General features: G+C 45.1%; 1 protein-coding gene across 9 annotated transcripts in view; it reads left to right on the top strand.

The window, feature by feature from the left end:
• Nucleotides 1-20,883, top strand: part of SPOP (speckle type BTB/POZ protein) — a 68,308-nt gene extending 47,425 nt beyond the window's left edge. For 7 of the 9 annotated variants that reach the window (XM_084984736.1, XM_021067137.2, XM_084984737.1 and 4 more), the window contains 7 exons: nt 1,703-1,854; nt 1,982-2,109; nt 10,103-10,280; nt 13,648-13,703; nt 14,202-14,324; nt 18,229-18,371; nt 19,608-20,883. In XM_084984736.1, coding sequence (XP_084840862.1) covers nt 1,851-1,854; nt 1,982-2,109; nt 10,103-10,280; nt 13,648-13,703; nt 14,202-14,324; nt 18,229-18,371; nt 19,608-19,752 — 777 coding nt within the window. In that variant the 5' untranslated portion in view covers nt 1,703-1,850 and the 3' untranslated portion in view covers nt 19,753-20,883. Of the gene's footprint in view, nt 1-1,702; nt 1,855-1,981; nt 2,110-10,102; nt 13,024-13,274; nt 13,534-13,647; nt 13,704-14,201; nt 14,325-18,228; nt 18,372-19,607 lie in introns of those variants that run through there. The other 2 variants (XR_014821184.1, XR_014821185.1) reach the window with 1 other exon arrangement.
• Nucleotides 20,884-21,960: the final 1,077 nt, after the last annotated feature.

The following is a 21,960-nucleotide window of genomic DNA, read 5'->3' as shown; positions in this document are numbered from 1 at the left end:
TAGCTTCTTCCCTTGCAGTTGAAGGATAAAGGCTGCAGTAGCAATGGGCGTAACCCACTACCATCTAACAAGAGTCCTTGAACTTTTTCTCAAGTGTGTGGCCAAGAATATGTCAGACATGCACTGCCTGGTTTGGGTCTCAGTTCCCTCAGTTGATCCCTGTGGCAAAGGGAGTGGGATCGGGGCGTAGGGGTCATTCTCATCCAAACCATGTGTTCTCTGAGGAGGAGCGGGCAGTCCAGGGTACAGCCATGTGCCTGCTGCAAAGACCAGCACATGTGTCTGTGAGCCACTGTTTTTTTTTTTGGCCATGGCCGTGGTACGTGGAAGTTCCTGGATCAGAGATTGAAGCCAAGCCACAGCAGTGACGATGCCGAATCCTCAACCGTTAGGCCACCCTGGGACTCCTTTTGTGTGTATGTGGGACCCACTCTTTTTGACCTGTGATAGCCGCGGAAGAGTTTAACCACGCTCCGTTCATCTAGTGTTTGTTGGCCAGGGACATGAAGCAGTGTACTACTAGGCGCTGAGAGAAGGCTTATTCTTAGGCATTGTATTTATATCCACATCTTTAGCACAATGTATAGCAATGTCTGTGGCATATGCACTTCCTAGAGAAGCACTGAATTGGGCCACCTGTTTAAGAGAGGTGCCGTAACACCGGCAAGGCCTCAGGATGCATATGGCCTATGTATTATACATGGTAGAGGCAGTGTCTGAAGCACGTGCAGTTCAGCTCATGACATTTACAACTTCACTGAATGGAACCTGTTCAGTTCTGTCTGAATTTTACTTTGATTCTTTGATAACAGATTGGCATCTCTAACTCTATTTAGAAGTCTCGCTTCAACTCTGCCCTGTGTAATGGGAGCTTGCTTTTGTCTGTGCTTCCTCAGCACTGCCTCCTTTATTTTCATCATAGAATTCATTGCCACATTGATAAAATATCTGCAAAAGATTATTTATTATTCACGTATTTCTCTGGAATTCTCTTTCTCTCCCAGGGTGATATTGAAAGGTTCGCTGACTCTTTTCTCCTCTTTTCACCACAGCCCCAACAAAACAAGGAGCTGCTTTTCCTGAGATTAAGAATTAGAATAGATTGAGTCTTGGCTGAATTTTAAAATATTTTAGGGGGGCAAAGTGATTGGGGATGTTATGAGGAAAGAGGCGGAGATGCATGGGATGTGTTGTCAGGTTCTAGGATACCCCTTTATTTTTGTTGTTTACTTTTTTAGGACCATGCCAGTGGCTTAGGGAAGTTCCCAGGCTCGGGGTCGAATTGGAGCTACAGCTGCTGGCCTACACCACAGCCACAGCCAGGGCCACACCAGATACGAGCCGTGCCTGTGACCTACACCACAGCTCACAGCAACGCCGATTCCTTAACCCACTGAGTGAGGCCAGGGATGGAACCCACATCCTCATGGATGCTAGTTGGGTTCGTAACCCACTGAGCCACAGTGGGAATTCCTGTTGTTTACTTTTTAAAAGGTGCTTCAGATTGTTCTGGAAAAGTGGTTTCCAAGCAGTCTTTTACTGAATTCAGAATATCCTGGCGTGGGGCCTGGGTTTTTCGTTTGTTTTGTTTTGTTTTTTTTAAACATCTCCCTCCCTTGATTCTGATGTTCTAGTTCCCTCCTATCACTTCATGGGCCTGCAAACATGGATGCTTTCGACATTTTTTTCCTGTTTTGGGTAGGTGTTTGCGGGTAAACCCAAAAGGGCTAGATGAAGAAAGCAAAGATTACCTGTCACTTTACCTGTTATTGGTCAGCTGTCCAAAGAGTGAAGTTCGAGCAAAATTCAAATTCTCCATCCTGAATGCCAAGGGAGAAGAAACCAAAGCTATGGGTAAATTTTATCCTTGTTTGACTCTTTATTTTCCCACCTAGCAATTCTATACATTGACACGTTGTGGCTTTGATCTGGTTTTTTGAGTAACCCTAAATGTAACCTTTTTTTTTTTTTTTCACCCCAGAGAGTCAACGGGCATATAGGTTTGTGCAAGGCAAAGACTGGGGATTCAAAAAATTCATCCGTAGAGATTTTCTCTTGGATGAGGCCAACGGGCTTCTCCCTGATGACAAGCTTACCCTCTTCTGTGAGGTGAGTCCTTTTACCCCGCTGTGAGAGTAGCAATTCCCAGACCTGATGGGTATCAGCAGATTTAATTGTATTGTTTCAAGGACAGAGAGTGAGAAAAATCCCCAAGTGGAGTGGTGCTGCACGAATGTTGTTTATGTGACTGATGGAGAGCTGTGCCGGGATTTCAAGGTTGTTGGGCATCTCAGCTTTCCACTTGTTAACTGTTCTTTAAAACTAAGATTGTGCACTCTCTCGGTATGTGTGATTTTTGAAGTGCTTGGGTCAGGATTCTGGCTCTTTCACTGCAGATTTTTTTCTGAAAGCGTTTGGAAGGACTGTTACTTTGAGCTGAGGAGAATGGCCCGCAACTAGACGTGGGTATTTGTTCCTCAAGCTTCCTGGCTCCTCTCTGAGTAGGAAGTCCATGTGTGTTTAATAGATCACTTTCCTTTTCTGCTGTTTGAACTAGATGACTCTTATCAGGAGATGAGTGTCTCCAGTTTGTCTTGCAGGGGTGCCTGTGAAACAGGAAGGCGAGAACCATTTTTTCAGGAGTGAAGGTTTCTAAAGCTCTCTGATTCATCATGAGCTACGAGAGTTATCTGTAGTCAGTTAGGAGAGTCCTCTCCCCAGTGTGACCTAAAGAGTCTTTTTCAAGTTGATAGGTGAAGCCTTGAAGTAAAATTTCCAAACCGAGAGTGACTTGGAAAATGGTCTCTTTAATGATCATGTATCAGTTATTTAATGCTTTTACCAACATACTTAGAAATCCTCAGAAGCTCACAGTGGAAGAAGCGTTGGTGTTCCCTGTGCAGTGTATGGTCAGGGACCCACCTCCTGAGTAGCATCGCTTGATGGGAGTGGCCAGTGCTTTCATGGAGAGAGTGCAGGCAAAGCTCCCCAACTTCCAGCGACTCTGTCGGAGAAGAGGCTCACGCTGCGGTTAACGAGTTAAGGTTCACAGCTGCAAAGGCATATCGCCACCTGCGCAGCAGGGAGGGTGTCCCTTAGGAATCATGCCCTCTCATAGAAGAGGCCTGGCCAGCGGTAGCTGGCTTCTTTTCCAAGTCACAGCTCATTGAATATTTCCACAGAATGGTTGCTGGTGATTAGGAAATTTGGGAGGTATCGTTTATTAAAATATTACAGTGAATACATAAAATACAGTCTGCATAGTAGCTTCCTTCTCTCCTCATTAATTGCCAAGTAAAAGAAGGAAATACGAGAGTGATGGCATCCGTAAAGATACTTGAAGTTTGCAATTTGTTTTTTGTCTCTCGAACTTGGAATTTGAATTCTGTATAAATCCAGATAGTTACAGATCATATTCAAATTGCCCAAGTGGAGCAATGAGAACAATTAGGTGGTTTTGTGTGAGATTGGATGTTATGTAAATAAACTGTCAATTTAATATTCATCCATCCTAGAGACCCTATATTTCAGGAAGAATTTGAAGTAGTGGAAAATTCTAAATTTTGTTGGAAATGAAAGCCTATCTTCGAACTGTTCCCTGAAGGAAAAGAAATTGCCTCTAAATAATTCGTCTGGTGTTTTAGGCAATACCATAACCTTTATTGCAGCATTTTCTTTCTTCTGTTCGTTCTTTTTTTTTTTTTTTGGCCACACCCAAGACATATGAAAGTTTCCAGGCCAGGGATCCAGCCCACACCACAGCAGTGACAACACTGGGCCCTTAACCCTTAGGCCACCAGGGAGCTCCTGTTGCAGCATTCTCAAGTCTACAGTGGGTCCAACCCTTTATTATATGTTTCCCCCACCACCACACTACCACCAAATCCCTGCCATCTATTCCCACCCTTCTATTGACATTCTTGACCTGGAAACCAGTTGGCCTGCCCTCACTTGGCAAGCTCTCATCCTGCGGTTAAGTCCGAGGCACTCTCTCCTTTTGCTCCCCCTAAGAGATGCTCTTAGGAGAAATCCTGTGGTTAAGTTTAGAAATGCCTTACTGACTTAGAAGGGAAGTGAGATGACACTTTGGAAATGAAGAGATGTTGAACAGGGAAACGTCTGCTGGGTTCTGCTGATGCTGTCGGTTTCTTACCATCGGACCAGGTGTGCCATCTGTTCCTCTCACACTTCTCTGTTGGCCACAGGTGCTGAGTGTTGCTTCTCGTTCTTGGGCTTGTGCCTAGTGAGACTCGTATCTGTTCCAAGGCTCTCTGTGGACTTAGTAGCGTTCAGCACTGCAAGACTGTTGCGTGGGGGTGTGTGTTGGATGTGTGGGTTTTAAAAATGTCTACAGCTCGTCTCAGTTCTTAGTGATTTTTTAGAGCTAAGATGCATCCTTTGGTGCATCCTTTGACCTTTGCTTCCTTCTATCAATGGAATATTTATAAGCAAGTTTATTCATATTTATATTTTATAATTGGGTTAGTATTTTCTTATAATTCAGAGGCCTTTATGAAGTGGATGTCCACACAAATTGAGGTTAGGAGTACCTTCCAGTCTTCCATCCCTTACTTAGCCTTTGGCCCAGTTGCTTTGTGGATTTTTTTTCCCCCTTGGTTCTCTTCCCAGAGGTCACAAGAGGGAATCCTAAGGTGAAAGAATGGGCATCACACATTTGTGTGTTTGGGCTTTATTTCAGTGGTATAACTTTTAGTGACTACTTAAATGAAATTAGATCACAGGCTCTGAAAAATGCTGACTGGGTGGTCTTGTTTGTATGTGCCCCACTGGTGATCTTTTTGTCTGACCGTTAGGAAGTATGGCAGTTCTTCCAAGCTGACATTGCTTAGTTAACGTATTTGGAGGCACTTTCAAAGCATTCCCTGAATTGTCTCTTGTCCCAATCCTTTGAGCTAGGTTACTTCTTTTCCCTTCATTTCGTGTTACTGGGGAGAGAAACAGTACCTGGGGAGGTCAGGTAGTTTTTCCTAACATGGTACACAGCAAATCAGTGTCAGGGCCATGTCAGCTCTCCGGTCTCCAGGTCTCTAGTCTGTATTACGCTAAGTGGAGCTGAATGCCATTCACCCAAGGAAACCCGGGCTCTACCAGGTCTTCTTAACAGAGAGTATTCGCTTGGGTAATGAAAGAGAGAATCACAAAGTCTTTACACTTTTAATTTTCTCTTTAATCGTTTGGACCACAGAAAATCTGTTTGAAATGTTTCATTCAGCTGCTTTCGATCTTCTGTCCGTTTACCTATATTGAAAACAAGAAGCTGTTAGCAATAACGATGCATGTGTTCGAGTTCCCTTTGTGGATCAGTGGGTTAAGAACCCAACTCGTGGAGTTCGCGTGGTGGAGCGGTGGAAACAATCTGACTAGGAACCATGAGGTTGCAGGTTTGATCCCTGGCCTCGCTCAGTGGGTTAAGGATCCAGCGTTGCCATGAGCTGTGGTGTAGGTTCCAGATGCAGCTCGGATCTGGCATTGCTGTGGCAGCTACAGCTCTGATTCGACCCCTAGCCTGGGAGCCTCCTTATGCCAAGGATGCAGCCCTAAAAAGACAAAAGGAAAAAATGAAAAGAAATTAAAAAATGAAAGAACCCAACTAGTATCTATGAGAATGCAGGTCTGATCCCTGGCCTCCCTCAGTGGGTTAAGGATCCAGCATTGCTTTAGGGTTGCAGATGTGGCTCAGATCCTGCATTGCTGTGGCTGCGGCATAAGCCAGCAGCTGCAGCTCCGATTAGACTCCTAGCCTGGAAACTTCCGTATGCTGCAGGTGTGGCTGTAAAAAGAAAAAAAATTTTTAGTTAAAAAAAAAAAAAGATGGGAGTTCCCGTCATGGCGCAGTGGTTAACGAATCCGACTAAGAACCATGAGGTTGCGGGTTCGGTCCCTGCCCTTGCTCAGTGGGTTAACGATCCGGCGTTGCCGTGAGCTGTGGTGTAGGTTGCAGACGCGGCTCGGATCCCGCGTTGCTGTGGCTCTGGCGTAGGCCGGTGGCTACAGCTCCGATTGGACCCCTAGCCTGGGAACCCCCATATGCCGCGGAAGCGGCCCAAGAAATAGCAACAACAACAACAAAAAAGACAAAAAGACAAAAAAAACAAAACAAAAAAAAAAAAAAAAAAAAAAAAAAAAAAAAGATGCATGTATTCCACCTTCAGTGTGTATGCCTTTGGCAGGTAGAAGATTCCAGTGCCTCTTTTGCAATGTTGCAATTAAAGTTGAAATATTAAATATTATATGAAATAGCTAGATACTAGTAACTCTTAAAACATATCATTTCTTATCAAACAGAGAGTGTCCCTTCATAGCCTGGGAATGTATATTTTTGCTGAATTTTAAATACGTAGGTCTGTTAGTTTTTTTCTTTCTATCATTTTATTAATGGAGTATTTGCATATGTTAGTTGAACTGTATGAAAATGCTAATTAATATTTGATCTTGCCCTACAAAGATAGTGATTACCGTGTAACATCTTTATAGGTTATGAAACATGATGGTGTAGTAAACTTACCACCCACCCAACATCACCAGTAAATTAGAACTGACCTATATGTGCTTCTCCCCATCCCTTAGACCTGCTGTTTACCTACTCAGAGGATGATAATAAATAGCTCTCTCGTTTTTTGGTGGGGTTGTTTTTTTGGCTGTGCCTGTGGCATGTGGAAGTGCCTGGGCTAGGGATTGAACCCAGACCACAGTAGTGACCCAAGCCACTGCAGTGGCAGTGTCGGATCCTTGGCCCGCTGCCCCACAAGAGAACTCCCTTAAATAGTCCTTTTGAATTGTTCATCATTCCCTTGTTTATTATTTGTATGCCTGAGCAATATATTGTTTAGGTTGGCTTGGTTTTGAGCTTTATGAAGATGATGTCAGAACGTCTGTGGACATCGAGGACTTGCTGTTTTCACCGTGTGGTTCTAAAATTTCTTTGTGTTGTGGATGTAACCATGGTTCATTGTTTTTTGGTGCTCTACGATTGTGTGTTTACACAACAGTTAATTGGTTTGTTTATTCATTCTCTCGCCGATAGTAACATTTAGATTGTTACTAATCTTTTGATTAGAAATACTGCTGCTGCTTTAAACAGTCTATGCAGATGACTTTGATGTTCTTGATCGTTTTAATTATATAGAAGTCCATAACATATTCTCATTGGTTTTACGTTGACTTTTTGTGTTTAGAAAAAATATACACGAGTTGGCACAATTTTTTATGAAATTATGTCTTACGAAATTTTCTTTTTTGAGAGAAGGAATTGACTTTAAAAGTGAGGCTCTTTTACAACTTGGAATTGAGAGGGTTATACAGCCTTCCTGAGACATTCTCATGCAGTCATTTCTAAGACGACACAAATGTCATAGTCACGTCATCTTCACAGCTGCAATTCTGAATGAGTCTCCACAGTCAACTTTATAGACATTAAAAAAAAAATCTTTAGTTTTTCTCAAAATGGTATCATTTTAGCATCATCATTTCCAGAGGAAAACAATCCCTTTCTAAGTTAAAAGTTTGAGCTCTGCAGACTCATTTGTGAATGCCATTTAAAATTTATTTTTAATTAAGCGTATTTAATGTTGGTAAGAGGTGCCAGACATTCAGAGCTCTGGAGACTCCAGGCATCCATATATCTGCAGAACAAGTCTGGCTCAGACAGTAAAGGTACATTCTCCTTCCCGCTGAGTTCCTGTCTGTGTCTAGAGAGAGGAATTGTCCCAGTGAGAGGAGTCACAGTCTTTGGGCCCCACTCACTACCGAGTATACATAAAACCGGTACGGAGTCCACTGGTAACTATAGTTTGAAATTCAGCAGCGCTCTTGCCAGTTCGTTTTACCCAGTCTAGTAAATTGCCATCAGGTGTTAACGACTTTGGGCTTCTGTCAGTCTAGTTTAATTCACCCTTAGCAACCCAGTGCCAAAAGCATTCTCCATTCTCTTACATTGGCCAACCCAAGAGATTCCTGCCTTTCCCTGTGAGCAAGTTGGATTTAATTGGTCTTTATTCTCAGATTTTTTTGTTTTTTGTTGTGCTTGTTTTTATTTAAGTCAGCAGAATTTTGAAGCTAACACTGCAAACAGGCAACTTCTTCTTTGGGTGTTAATACTGTATCAACGAAGTAAGGGTACTAATAGGAGAGAGGGGCTGAACTAAATCAGAGGTCTTACATAGGACAGCCTCTGTGGGGTGGTTGTGTTGGGTCTTGGGCTGTTAAAATAACGTTATACTCTGGCTCTGATAAATGTGCTATTAATGCTAAGTGCTTTCATAATTGATTAACTTGGCTGCTTCATTGCTCAAGACAGTGAGAGCTAGTTTTAAACAAATGAATAAACTTCTTAAGCAGATAGTAAATATCTCACTCCTACACAGAAAGGACTAGGGGTCATTTGGATGGGACATTAACTTTGCCTCTGGGTTTATGACTGCATTTAAAGGATGACTTGCATCTTGAAGGTTGAAAGAAATTTGGGTCACTTAGAATGTTCCTAAGCTATCTTTCTTATCTGATTCATAGGAATAGCAAAAGTGGGGAGCTGCTTCTCAGGGTTTGTAAGTTCTGCCTTCATTTTTTTTTTTCTTTTTTGGGGGCGGAGCCTACTTGCATATGGAGGTTCCCAGGCCGAGGGTCAAATCGGAGCTGCAGCTGCCAGCCTGCGCCACAGCCGCAGCAAAGCCAAATCTGAGCCGCATCTGTGACCTACACCACACACAGCTCATGGCAACTCCGGATCCTTAACCCACTGAACAAGGCCAGGGATCCAACCTGCGTCCTCATGCATACTAGTCAGGTTCGTTACTGCTGAGCCACAACGGGAACTCTTGAATTCTGCTTTCATTTTAACATTTCTAACCTAATATGATGTAGAAGAGGAAGCATAGCAAGGATTGTTCAGCAAAAGACTGATCTGTTGGGTCTCAACTTTTCAGTTGGGTAATATACATTTATTTTGTAGTGTAATATGGTCCTTGTGTTTCTTTTTATTTTTTTGTCTTTTTTTTTTCTTTTTGTCTTTTTGCCTTTTCTAGGACCGCTTCCTGTGGCATATGGAGGTTCCCAGGCTAGGGGTCTAATCAAATCGGAGCTGTAGCCGATGGCCTACGCCAGAGCCACAGCAACGTGGGATCCGAGCCACGTCTGCGACCTACACCACAGCTCACGGCAATGCCAGATCCTTCACCCACTGAGCAAGGCCAGGGATCGAACCCGCAACCTCATGGTTCCTAGTCGGATTCTTTAACCACTGTGCCACGACGAGAACTCTGATCCTTGTATTTCATATCCTGACAAATTTATCTGAGTTTCACTGACCCACCTAGAAGTTACCTGAGTTTTTATCTGGACCCAACAGTTAATTCGGCTGTTAGAACATGTTGCTGAAGCCGTGTGGCAAGTTGGTTTCCTCTGTAAACCCGTTGTCATCATTCTTTTCCAAAGCTATACCTAAGTGCATGTCTAGCTGAAACCAGTCATCTTGTATGTCATTGTCACAAGTGACCGAGTAAGGATATAAATGGTATGGGCTACCCACCCAGGTGACGCTACCCGAGATCTTTCAGGCCCAGTCATGTTCACTTAACTAACGTTTGTGAGGAGATGCCAGTTATTTACTAGGCCCTACAGAAGCTGCATTTTATTTTTATGTTCCAGACCTAACTAAAATCAGTGAAGTGCTTTTGGGCTTATTAAATTCTTTTCTGCAGAGAGTTTAATTTAAATGGTAGTTTATATAGGAGTTCTTTGTATTTCACCTTTTGCTTAAGGCAGAATAAGTAAATACTTGAGGTTTGTTTCTGTTGGTTTTTTCGCTCTGGTGGTTTTGCCCAGGTTTTCGAGGTGGGAAAGCGGAGCTTATTAGAAGTTTAGAGGAGAAGGAGATTTGTAGGGCTCTCTTCTCACTGAATAATCGTGACCGTGATAGTTTGGAAATTACTTGGTCCTTGATTTGTGGAGGTGGTTTCGAGAGAATCTGACTAATGTCAGTATCTGAATGTACTGTAACAGCGAGAGAGACGTCGTCTCTCCTCCTGCGGGGATGAAAATTCCTGGTAACAGAAGCTTTGGCCTCTCTCTTCTTGTCTTTTTGCAGGTGAGTGTGGTGCAAGATTCCGTCAACATTTCTGGCCAGAATACCATGAATATGGTGAAGGTTCCCGAGTGCCGGTTGGCAGATGAGTTAGGAGGACTGTGGGAGAATTCCCGGTTCACAGACTGTTGTTTGTGCGTTGCTGGCCAGGAATTCCAGGCTCACAAAGCTATCTTAGCAGGTTGGTATTTGTTCGTGGGAAGCTTTAGTTTTGGTTAAACAAGGAAAAACAGTGGCTGCATAATCACCTTCTGAATAACTTCAACTTTTTTGAACTAGTACACAAAAACTGCAACAAAATATATTTTTGTATTGTGGTGACATTAGTTGTCACAACCAAAAAGCCTACTCTTGGAGTTCCCGTCGTGGCTCAGTGGTTAACGAATCCGACTAGGAACCATGAGGTAGTGGGTTCGATCCCTGGCCTCGCTCAGAGGGTTAAGGATCCGGCATTGCCATGAGCTCTGCTGTGGGTCACAGACACAGCTCAGATCCCGAGTGGCTGTGGCTGTGGCCTAGGCCGGCGGCAACAGCTCCGATTAGACCCCTAGCCTGGGAACCTCCACATGCCGCGGGTGTGGCCCTAGAAAAGACCAAAAAACCTCCAAAACAACAAAAAGCCTACGCTCCATAAAAATGCTACTACTTTTTTCCCTCTCTGAGGTGGACTTAGGCCACCATTTTAAGAAGTGGATGAGCATGTGTTTTGGATGCCTTTGCACCTAGCGATTTAGGTGTCAAAACACTGGTTAAGAGTGGGTATCTGCCTCTAGACAGGGGCATAGGATATAATGGAGAGGCTTCTGGACTCAAAACTTAGGTCCCTAGCCCTGGAGGTCTGAGCCCTCTCTTCCCTACAAACATTCTAGAAGAATGAGAAGGTAGGAGGATCAGACCTTATTCTAGTCCTGGGCCCTTGGTCTTTAAGACTAGAAAGACCGACACGTGGGAGGAACTGCCAAGGCAGGATTGACCGCCTTCCCTCTCAGGAAAGCGTAGCTTTCAGCCACAAACTTCTCTTCAGGCCACAAGATGTAAGAGGAAATCACATGAACCTTCAGGCGACAGATTTCTTACCAGGACCTTCAGCCCTGTCGTTCTCAAATGCACACCTGGCAAAACCTCAGTCTGACTCAATCTGACCATCTTCCTGTTCCCTCTGTCAACACAGCGGTACTGAGCATTGCCGAAGGAAGTTATCGACTCTTAGATTAGTGTCTCCACCCCGGCTAGTCCCGCAGCACTGTCAAGAATTCTTTCTACAGGGGTTCCCTTTATAGCTCAGTGGGTTAAGGACTCGATGTTGCTGTGTTGTGGCACCGGCTGCAGCTGCAGCTCCGATTCAGCCCCTGACCTGAAACTTGCGTATGCTGCAGGTGCAGCCGTGAAAAGGAGAGGAGACAAAGAAGACCTCTTGCTGCAGATATGTAGTCCACTCCCTTTCTTTTTGCAACAATAAGTACTTCAGACCTTTACCGTTCTCCTTCAGTCCCCACCTCCTAAAAGATGACCCTGTTGCTTCACCCAAGAGAAAAGTGGGCCCCTTCTCCCTTGGCTCTTGCCTCTCACCCTACCTGCATTTCCCCTGCATTCTTGGGGGACGAGCTGTTCTTCACGTGCAAAGCAGACTGTACTTCCTACTTCTGCCTTCGCATCTCATGCTGGCTTCTCAGAAGCCTTCCTGTGCCAGTTGTACCCTTGTCATCCGGTATCTTTGCTACCTCTTTCTCCTGTTGCCTGTTTGTCCTCAGCCTGTAAACAGAATCAAGCTTCTCCCTCTAGTTTCTCTTTTTTTCAGAGCTGAGTTCCTTGTGTTGGCAGCTCCTTCCTCCCACTTATCTTCCGTTCACCTCCAAAGTTTTCCAAAGTTACTTGCCCTGCTGACTCCTAAATTTGAGGGATGCTTTAGCTCATAAATTATTTGATTGACTCTTCACTTAAGATTTCTCCATCTTGTTCTCTGGCTCCTTCTTGTGTGTGGCCTCCCTCGTCTTACCCCATCTCTCTAAACATTGCTGCTCCCCAAGGCTCTGCCTCAGTCCCCTTTTCACTCTGCTTATTCTCCTGGGGTGATTTTATTTATCCTCATAACATCAGCTTCTGTCTGTCCTCTGAATCCGCTAAGCATGTTGCTGCTTTGGGCCCTTCCGTCTTTATTAAAAGCACCAGTCCTTTAGTCCTCAGTTTCTGTAATATATTAATACAGTACTTTTTATAGTCTATGACCTATAAGAGATAAGAACAGTGAGAGTTGATATGCTTTTAGAATAGATTAAAATATTGAGGCTCAGAGGGTTAACTGATTTCGCCCAAGATTATATGGTTAGAAAACGGCAAATCTAAAATTAGTGCTTTCTGACATAAACTAGGTCAAAGTTCCAGGTACCAGTTAGCTCAGACTCCGACTCTATATCCCATCTGTTCTTCCTCTCTTAGGTGGAGATTTGTAGTCTCAAGTTTCACCAAAACCCCTGGTTTATTAGACAGCATCATAAAATTTGAGTTCTTAGCCATTTTATTACATTCATTCATGGTTGAAGTTAAGTTTACTTATTTTTCATGGTGTCCATTAATCTAGATTCTAGGGCATGGGTGGATTGGAACACTGTTTCTGAATTATTTTTTTATTCCCATCCCTAAGGGGAAAAAAAATTAAGAGACATTAAATATTAGGGAATAAGATTTTGTCCAGTAGGGTTGAGATTGAAAGGGCCGCAGATGATTGTGGTGTCTAAGATGGTTTTGACTTCTTTGGGGGGTTGTCCTCTCCGTTGATAACGCATGGCTTGGAGGAGCAGACAGCCTGCCTTAAACAAGCCTGCCCCTCATCTAGTTAGTGGTTGCCACTGAGCCGGGTTCTTGACCTTGCTCTGCGGTCCCTGGAAGTGAGAAGGTAGATGTCATTGTTCCAAGCAAAAATGCAGGTATTAGAGCACCCTGCTTAGACCATGCCTTCTGTTTGAACTCCTAAACCTACCCAGAGGATATCATTGTCATTGAACTTAGGTAATTCGAGTAATCTTGAAATATGCGTGGTTGGAATGGAGCTAATAAGAAACTATTTTGAAAGCAGCAATTCCTTTTTTTTCCTTATGTATTACAATTAGTCACTTATTGGCATAATATAAAAAGAAAGCACTTTTATAATTCTGGAATAATCTGATAAGAAAGACAGTTTCCGGAGTTCCCGTCGTGGCGCAGTGGAAACGAATCCGACTAGGGACCATGAGGTTGTGGGTTCGATCCCCAGCCTCACTCAGTGGGTTAAGGATCCAGTGTTGCCGTGAGCTGTGGTGTAGGCCGCAGATGCGGCTCGGATCTGGCATTGCTGTGGCTCTGGCGTAGGCCGGCAGCTGTAGCTCTGATTAGACCCTTAGCCCGGGAACCTCCATATATAGCAGGTGCGGCCTTGAAAAGACAAAAAAGAAAAGAAAGACAATTTCCATAGCAGTAGGACAGGAGAGAAAATGATCTCTTCTTCATAACAGGAACCAAGAGATTTCGGTGTGATAAACCATATCTGTCTCTGTTTCCCTTTCACTTTGTAGCTCGTTCTCCAGTTTTTAGTGCCATGTTTGAACATGAAATGGAGGAGAGCAAAAAGGTATGTAACGGGATGGAGGTGATGTCTTTGTAGCCAGGTGACTAGCGTCAGGTGTTATCCCAGTTCGGCAGCAGATTTCTTTTCCTGATGATTTTTTTCTTATTATGCTGTTAAAATGGAGTACAGTTCCCTGAACAGACCATTTCTGAGAGCGGAGCGAGGTGGTCTGGACGCGTTCTAGGTGAAGCAGACTCCGTTTTGCAGGCAGATCACCCAAGTAGTCTTGGGTGAGGATATTAGACATGTGTTTCTACTGAGAAAAAGAAAGGTAAAAAATCAAAGATATAGTTGTCTTGCTATTGTATTTGAGAAAACAAAGGTGGTATGTGTGATGGGAGAAAAGGCTATTATAATCAAATCGGGCAAAGAGGAGTTTTCCATTCATGTTAGATTTAAAATGATAGCAGCGCTTCTCTTCACCGGAGCTTAAGATCATGAAAATTGTTTAGGGATTTTGTTCTGTTGGAATGTTTCTCATATTTAGTTTCTCTGGCATAGAATCGGGTTGAAATCAATGATGTGGAGCCTGAAGTTTTTAAGGAAATGATGTGTTTCATTTACACGGGGAAGGCGCCGAACCTGGACAAGATGGCTGATGATTTGCTGGCAGCTGCTGACAAGGTGAGATAAGAACAGAAAAATGATAACAAGACAAGGCATTTTTGTGACCTCTTGAGTTTCATGCCTGGACTTTCATGTTGCTTTGTGGGTAGGACGAGCATCTGTCTTGGTTTGGTGAGAACAGTCCTGGCTTACCCTCGTGTTCCCGCAGTTACTGATGGCGCCCTTTTTATTTTCACAAGTGTCCTGCTTTGAATGCTAACTTGTATGGTCACCCTAACTCTGGAAAAGAAGGTGAAGTTTGATGTTTACCTCTCTTCTCTTCCCCATCTCAAACTTAACCACAGTGATAATAAAGACCCAGATACTGCTAACATTTGGATTTGTAATTTAATTTTGTCATGTACAGGGTGTTCTTGAGTGGATTTATAATGAATGTATAATTTAACTTTGTAATTTACATCGTGTTCTTGAGTTCGTTAACTTGTATTTAAACTTTATCAATAAGACAATAACTTTTACCTAGTGTCCTGGTTGTTATCATTTTCAACTTGTACTTAAGAAGTTAGTGAAATGTGTCATATTCAGAATTATCAGATGATGACTAGCTCCTGAGGAGAAAAAGAGCAACCACTGCAGTAAGGTATACTTTGATTGTTACATTGCAATTTGAGCAGCGTTGAAGTTTGAAAATAAAAATGTGGATCTTAGACTTAAGGAAATATATTGATTTCCTAAAACAGCAGGCTAGTGATTCCCAAATGAGGTTGAGGGGAAGAGGTGACGAAACACTGTGTTTAACCAAGTCCACTTGGAGTTTTTGTGTTGCTCTCTCATACAGCAGGATTTCTCGGAACCTTTACTGTGGTCACGTGCACTGTGAGTTTCTGAAAGAGATGATGGACAGACGTCTCCAACTTTGCTAGCCCTGGAGTCACTTTTCTCAAGGATCACCTCCAGGGATTAGGGTTTCCCAAAACACACTGTGGGATACTGACTTCCATTGTGTCCATACACCAGAGAGAGAAGGCCCTGTAGCCTGAAGAAACACGGCTCAGGGGTGGGGGGGTGGGTTGAAAGGGCTGTTATTTATTCTCTGAAAGCTTTTCTTATGTTTGGGGGCGGTTCAGGTGAGGCGGCCAGCAGTAGACCCTGCAGTACACCTCTCGAGAAGGGCAGTTTCTCTGCTGGCAGTGCCTCCTCTTCCTGCCAAGAGGCCGCAGCCCCCATCTGGGGTCCCTCCTGGCTCTGACCTGAGGGCACTAGAGCCTGCCCAGGATTCACTCAGGGAGGTGGTCTCCTTCTTCCTCCCTTTGCACCCCGAGGACGGCGGAAAGTGTCTCTGTTTACAGTGGAGGTTTAATCTTTATGGATCCACCTTTTTGGAGTGTTTCTAGAGGACGAGGCACGTAAACCCGATCTGTGCTACCAGTGAAAAGGATTGACTGAGAGCTGCATCTTTCTTACCACCCTTCAAGACTTCTTTAGTTCAGTTAAGCAGTGTGAACATCCTGCATCCTTCCAGTCTAGCTCAGTTCTGACCGGAAGAGACCTGCTTTCCGTGGAAACAGGAAGGAGATGTTCCCTGTGAGCTCTGGGGAAGTAGCAGACACAGCCCAATGGCAGCTTTTTACAAACATGAGTTTATAGCGATTCTGCCTCATCCGCCCTCCTCTTTTCAGTGAAGCAGGCACTTGGGTTTACCCACACCAGCCTTGTAGCCCCTCATCTGGTAGCTTCCATAAGGATGAGTAGTCTCACAAGGTCGGTTTTTAGAGAGATACTAAGATTCAGAGATGTACCTTCTCAGAGCCAGGGTTGGGCATCCGTGTCCCTGGGTTTTCATTCCTGCTCCTCAGCCAGAGAACTTCCTGGGGACCTGCTGTAAGGACACAGAGCCTGGGCTCGGCCTGAATTGACAGTCCAAGGAGGGCATTTTTCAGTACATTGTGTTAATTTACTTTTTAAGCAGTTGAATATCGCAGTGCTTGAAATTTATGAATGAGAAGTGACTGAAGGGTGCATTTGTCAAATTCCGTTCAGCATTTCCTGTTAGACAGTCTTTGCTCCAAGCTGATTTGAAAACATTTTTACCTTTACACCTCCTGGTGAGCTTCAGGAAAACAGAGTAAGAAAAATTTCAGGGAAGGATCAAAACATCTAGAATTTACCCAAGAGGCTAAAAAACAGCTTCTTCTGAGCTTTTCCAGTCTCCCAGGGACATGTGTAATTAGACCAAAAACAAAACAAAACACGTTGCCCAGGCCTAGGAGACACAATTTCAATCTCTTGGGTAAGTACTGCCATTAGGCAGGTTTTTCGGAAGCATAATTAAGAAAAAAAAAAAACTTTGTCCCCAAGGGACAAAAATGGCTACTTTTGTCTAATTATGCATTAGGGATCAGAGCTATTCACAGTAAAAGTCGTTCTAAAAGAATGTCTTGAGAAAGAATAAGATGAATATTCTGTGCCGCGCTGTGTAAAGACTGAACATTTACTCAACCTTTTCCAGTCTTTTAAAACAAAAGCGGCAACCTAATTTCTTTCTTGTCTAGTGTCATTCCTGTTGTCCATGGAAACTGTTTTCCAGTTACTCAAATGTAAGAAATTAAAGCTGCACCAAAACCAATAAAACTCTCTTTTTGCTGCAGGAGATCACAGTGCCAGCAGATATGCCTCCTCACCCAGAATTCATAAAAATAAAATTGTCCTGGTTTGATTGTCATGATTCAGCCTGGAGGAATGATGTGTCCTTGAGCTCCGAGGCCCTCGGGATGGGACCTATACAGAGACTGTGGATACCCTCAGCGCAGTCCTCTCTCCCGCGAACTGATTAATGACACTGTTTTGTGCCTTCTTTTAGCCTCTCTTCCTCCTCAGCCCTCAAGTTCCTTAGTAAGTTTATAATACAGAGAGCAGGTAGTACAGTTGCATCAAAACAAATCAACTAGGAGTTCCCGTCGTGGCGCAGTGGTTAACGAATCCGACTAGGAGCCATGAGGTTGCGGGTTCAGTCCCTGCCCTTGCTCAGTGGGTTAAAGATCCGGCGTTGCCGTGAGCTGTGGTGTAGGTTGCAGACTCGGCTCGGATCCCGCGTTGCTGTGGCTGTGGCGTAGGCCGGCGGCTACAGCTCCGGTTAGACCCCTAGCTTGGGAACCTCCATACACTGCGGGTGCGGCCCTAGAAAAGACCAAAAAAAAAAAAAAAAACAAACAAATCAACTAGCTCAGATGCTCCCAGTGTTAACCTAGACCTTCATTCCCAAAACGTTTATACCCTTTACTTGGAAAATAGGAAGTTTTTAGACTGAATTTGGACCCAGGGTCTCTAATGCTTTGTTTTCCTACCCTAAGACTCGTAAGCCCAGCCGCAGTAAAATAGAACTCCATTTGTCCTTTTCTAGTGAAAAGGAGGCCTTTGGTTGACCCTCATGCAGGAACAACTAGTGGCAGAGATGTTGGTGAAAGTCACCGCAGGGCTCCTTTTCACAGCCCAGTGGGCCAGTTGGAATACCCTGCTGGGCTGGTGACAGTGCTTAAATAGAAGAGACTGCGCCCCACCCTAGTCTGGCTCTAGATAAAAGGATTGCAGAAATTTAAAAAGCTCTGTGCCTGTTGATTCCAAGTAGAGAAATGCATCATCGAAAAGGTGGGTGGGGATGGCTTAAGGAACCCTGATCATGGTCAGGGTGGGGACAGTTGGAGGATGTGGGTCTATTCCATACCGCCGTCTTTCTGCTAGACCTTAGCACTCGAATGGCGTCTGTGCAAGTCATCTTAGCCGTCTTCATTCCGGCCCTCGAGGTATGATTGTGGTTTCTCATCGCAGCAGTAGCCCTCTCATGGTCCGTGCAGGTTTGTTCCGGTTTTCCAGTTCCGTGACAGTACAGCCGAAGAGAAGAGCTTCAGCAGCGGTCAGCTCGGCGCTCTTCCCGTCTGAGCGCAGCCCTGCTTGTGTTTTACAGTATGCCTTGGAGCGTTTAAAGGTCATGTGTGAGGATGCGCTCTGCAGTAACCTCTCCGTCGAGAACGCCGCCGAAATTCTCATCCTGGCTGACCTCCACAGCGCAGATCAATTGAAAACTCAGGCAGTGGATTTCATCAACTAGTGAGTTGGCCCCTTCAGAATTCTTTCAGGGTAGCTGGAATAGCTAAACACACGAGCAAGACTGAATTAGTGAATAAAACAGGTGGAGAGCTTGGCTTTTAGTAGTGCGTAGAGAGTATTTATCGTTTCCTTCAGCTCGACGGTATGGAGAAGGATTTTGCTTTCGTCAGCCTTAGCTGATGGGTGAGGGAAGTGCTTTACTACCTTGTAGGATCAGAGGTGATGAAAAAGCTGGCCTGAAGCAGCTTTGTCCCCTCAAGTGAGAGCATCTTTATGTCACACTCATCAGCTTAAAAAAAGATAGGTAGGTCTCTGCAAGGATGAAAGTGTGGTTTTTATGAGTTAGTACGCGTGTCTAGTGGTCAGTTGTAGAATGAGGAAAAGAAGGCTAATCAGGAGGTGAGGTCGTTTCCAGTAGGCCTGTCCCTTCATCCTAGACAGCTGACCTGGCCATATTCCTTTCAGAAAGAATTCTCGGGGGGACGTGTCCTGCTCCTTTGCTGAATTAGGGGAACAGAAACACCTGAGGAAGAGAAGCAGGCCTTAGGAAGCCCTCACAGCTGCAGTTCTGGGGTGAGACTGCAGGTTTAAGAGGTTGCCGGGTAGATGAGGAAACATTATTCACTATAGAAAATGCCCTGAAACAGGAAACAGTGTCCTCTAAGGCTGTTTATAAGATTACTTCAAAGGAGCTACCAGTTGAGGCAAAGTGCTCCCTGCAGTGAGCGCTCGCTCTGTGCTGGGCGCTTGCTTGGTGCTTTTTAGATGTTACCCATTCAGTGCAGTGTGGCTCTTATCCCTCTTTTGGCATTAACAAGTCGGCCCCGGGCTGCGACCTGCTTTGTGGGTACGGGACGAGTAAATGGCAAAGCCAGGGGGAAGGTCAGAGCGGTCAGACCCAGAGGACTCTTGTTCTTTCTCTGCGTCAGCATCACCAGTGAGTGTGTAGAGCGCCTCGGCTGGTGTAGAGAGGAGCCCGAGGGACAGTTCGCCTTTTGTAACTGAGGATGTGGTGGCTCAAAGTCCTGATTTCCAGAGTCACAGCGACCATAGCCTGGTCACCTGTCTGCCTCTCGTCTAACAAGCAAATTCTCATGCGTATTCAGGTTCCGGCTAAGGGTCTTGCACTGACTCCCGTTACAGCAGCAGAGCCTGGGCAAAACTGGGCTGTCTAGGTGGCCGTGTAATCCACCCTTCACGCAGCCCTTTGGTAACCGTCTCTCACGTCTCTCCTAGTCATGCTTCGGATGTCCTGGAGACCTCCGGGTGGAAGTCCATGGTGGTGTCACATCCTCACTTGGTGGCGGAGGCGTACCGTTCTCTGGCTTCAGCACAGTGCCCGTTTCTGGGACCCCCACGCAAACGCCTGAAGCAATCCTAAGATCCTGCCTGTTGTAAGACTCCGTTTCTTTTCGAGAAGCAGCAGCCACTGTTGCTGCCACTGACCACCAGGTAGACAGCGCGATCTGTGGAGCTTTTACTCTGTTGTGGGGGGAAAAGACTGCATCGTAGCCCCAGACTTTGAAAACAGCACTAAATAAACTTGGGGGAAGTGGGGGTGGGGGGAGGGAAGGGCCCGGGACTCGGGGCTGTTCAACCTAATGAAAACCCTGTTGCTGCGTCACTGTGTTCCCTTTGGCCTGGCCGAGGTTGGTACTGTGGGGATTCAGGTTAGGCGCTGGCCCTGAGGACATCCCAGCGGTGGTACTTTGGAGAAGCCTGTCTGCATCTGACTGAGCAGAACAGATCATCAGGTGCCTGGAGCAAAACGAAAATTTTAAAAAGGACAATTAGTTTTAAGAGAAGGGAAAAAAAAAAAGGAAAGAAGAAAGGATTTTTGCGGAATTTCTCAAAAATCTCTTTTGTGGATTCCAGTAGTATTTATGTTGAGAGAAATTTTAGTCCATCCAGCTGTGCTAAAACTTGGATATTTGTGGAAAACTCACCACCATGCAAATATCAGAAGAGCGCTCTTGTTAGCACTTACTGTTTGCAAGAACAGAACACGTCCTGTTAGCCTTTTATGAAGAATGACAAGCGGAGGTGAAAGGGGAAGGAGGTTATTTGATCTAGAAGATGAGTATTCTGATGTGGTGGCTTTTGGGGGAAAAAAATCTTTATTGGTCTTGACAACTGGAAAAAGTAATTCATCCAGAATTCATACTGTCTTGACAAGAACTGTGGTTCTCTGTTTTTAGATATTGTGGAAAATGTTTTTTGGCATTTTTCCCTGATTTTATTTCTTCTCCCCCTCCCTTTTCTAAAAAACAAAAAACAAAAAACACACGCAAAACCAAAACGGAGCCAAAAGAAGAGAAAGAAAAGGAAATTTTATTATTCATGCTGTGTGAAAAAACTCCCAGCCCCGATTGCTCAGCTGTTCGTACCTGACCTGCCGCCTGCATAGGAGCCAGTCCTGTTCCTTCCAATTCGCCCCTCTTCCTACAAGGGAGAACTTCCAAATGTTAATTTTTTTTTTCTTTTTGAAAATATAAATAATTACTATTTTGTACTGTGTGGTATCTCTGGTCTTTTGTCTCACTCACCGGGCTTGTCTTTTGGGTCTGAGTTCCTCAAGGGATGTTGAAGGCCTCGTCAATCCTTTAGCTTGCCGAGATGATGCGCAAAACGCCCAAGCGGTAGGGCTGTGTCTCATCTCCCCAGTCTCGAGTTCCCTTTGCGAGCTGCCAGCACCTACCCGCCAGCCCTCGTCCTTCCTGCGTATCTCGCGGTCCACATCCTCAGAGGGCTCGGGCGCCTGCCGCCAAGGCGAGTGATGGAAGTGGGCTCTCCTGCACCCTTCATGTTTCGAGCCCTAAGCTCCCTTCTCCTTAGCTCCATCTAAAAATATCCAGGGGACATGAATGTGGAGATTTAATAAAGGGACATTCTTCTCTCTGACTGGTTCTGTCACTGCCTGCATGTGTTTTCAGAAAAGTTGATGTCTGACTTGCCAGTGAGCTCCCAGGAATGCCCGGGGCTCCTCCGTGTCGGACAGGGCAGCGGGATACACTGGAGAATCCGTGGCCGTCGGGTCAAGGTGTTTGTTACTTTGACCTGAGGTGGAGACGCCAAGTATCTCCCCTGGCGTTTCCCCTCGGCTACTTTAGCCTCTGCACATTTTCCAGTTTTCGTTTATCTCGCCACCTCCAGAGTGGCGTGGACGTGACTACTCTAGGATAATCAGAGACAGGATGTGTTCGTGAGCAACCATCCACTGCAGCCCTCGGTTTCCTAAGTGTCCCCCGTGTGACAAGTGCCCCCTGCTCCACGTTCTGGCTGCTGTCCTCTGCCTCCGGAGGCCTCAGCCTCCAGGTCAGCATGCGGATCCCGGGACCCGAGCCTCCCCGGGGTCTCCTCTCTCCAAATTTTCTATCAGATAACCGCACTGGCTCAGCACCCCCTTGGGTTTCCGCAAACCTTCACATGCATTTGAACTTCACAACCTCCAGTATGTGACTTGAACTTCCCAGCAACTTGATGCATTTGGTAGGACAAGTGACGGCTAGGTAGCATCTTCCCATTTTATAGATGAGAGAAGTTGAAGCCCAGGGGGATGTGCCTGAGGTCCCACAACTTGAGTGACAGT

The sequence above is a fragment of the Sus scrofa genome, chromosome 12 (genome assembly GCF_054392235.1).
Source record: "Sus scrofa isolate SSC_HxYL_T2T_F1_AM1 chromosome 12, Sscrofa_HxYL_maternal_Yorkshire_Landrace_v2.0, whole genome shotgun sequence".
NCBI classification, from domain to species: Eukaryota; Metazoa; Chordata; class Mammalia; order Artiodactyla; family Suidae; genus Sus; species Sus scrofa.
This window is presented reverse-complemented; position numbering and strand designations above follow the sequence as displayed.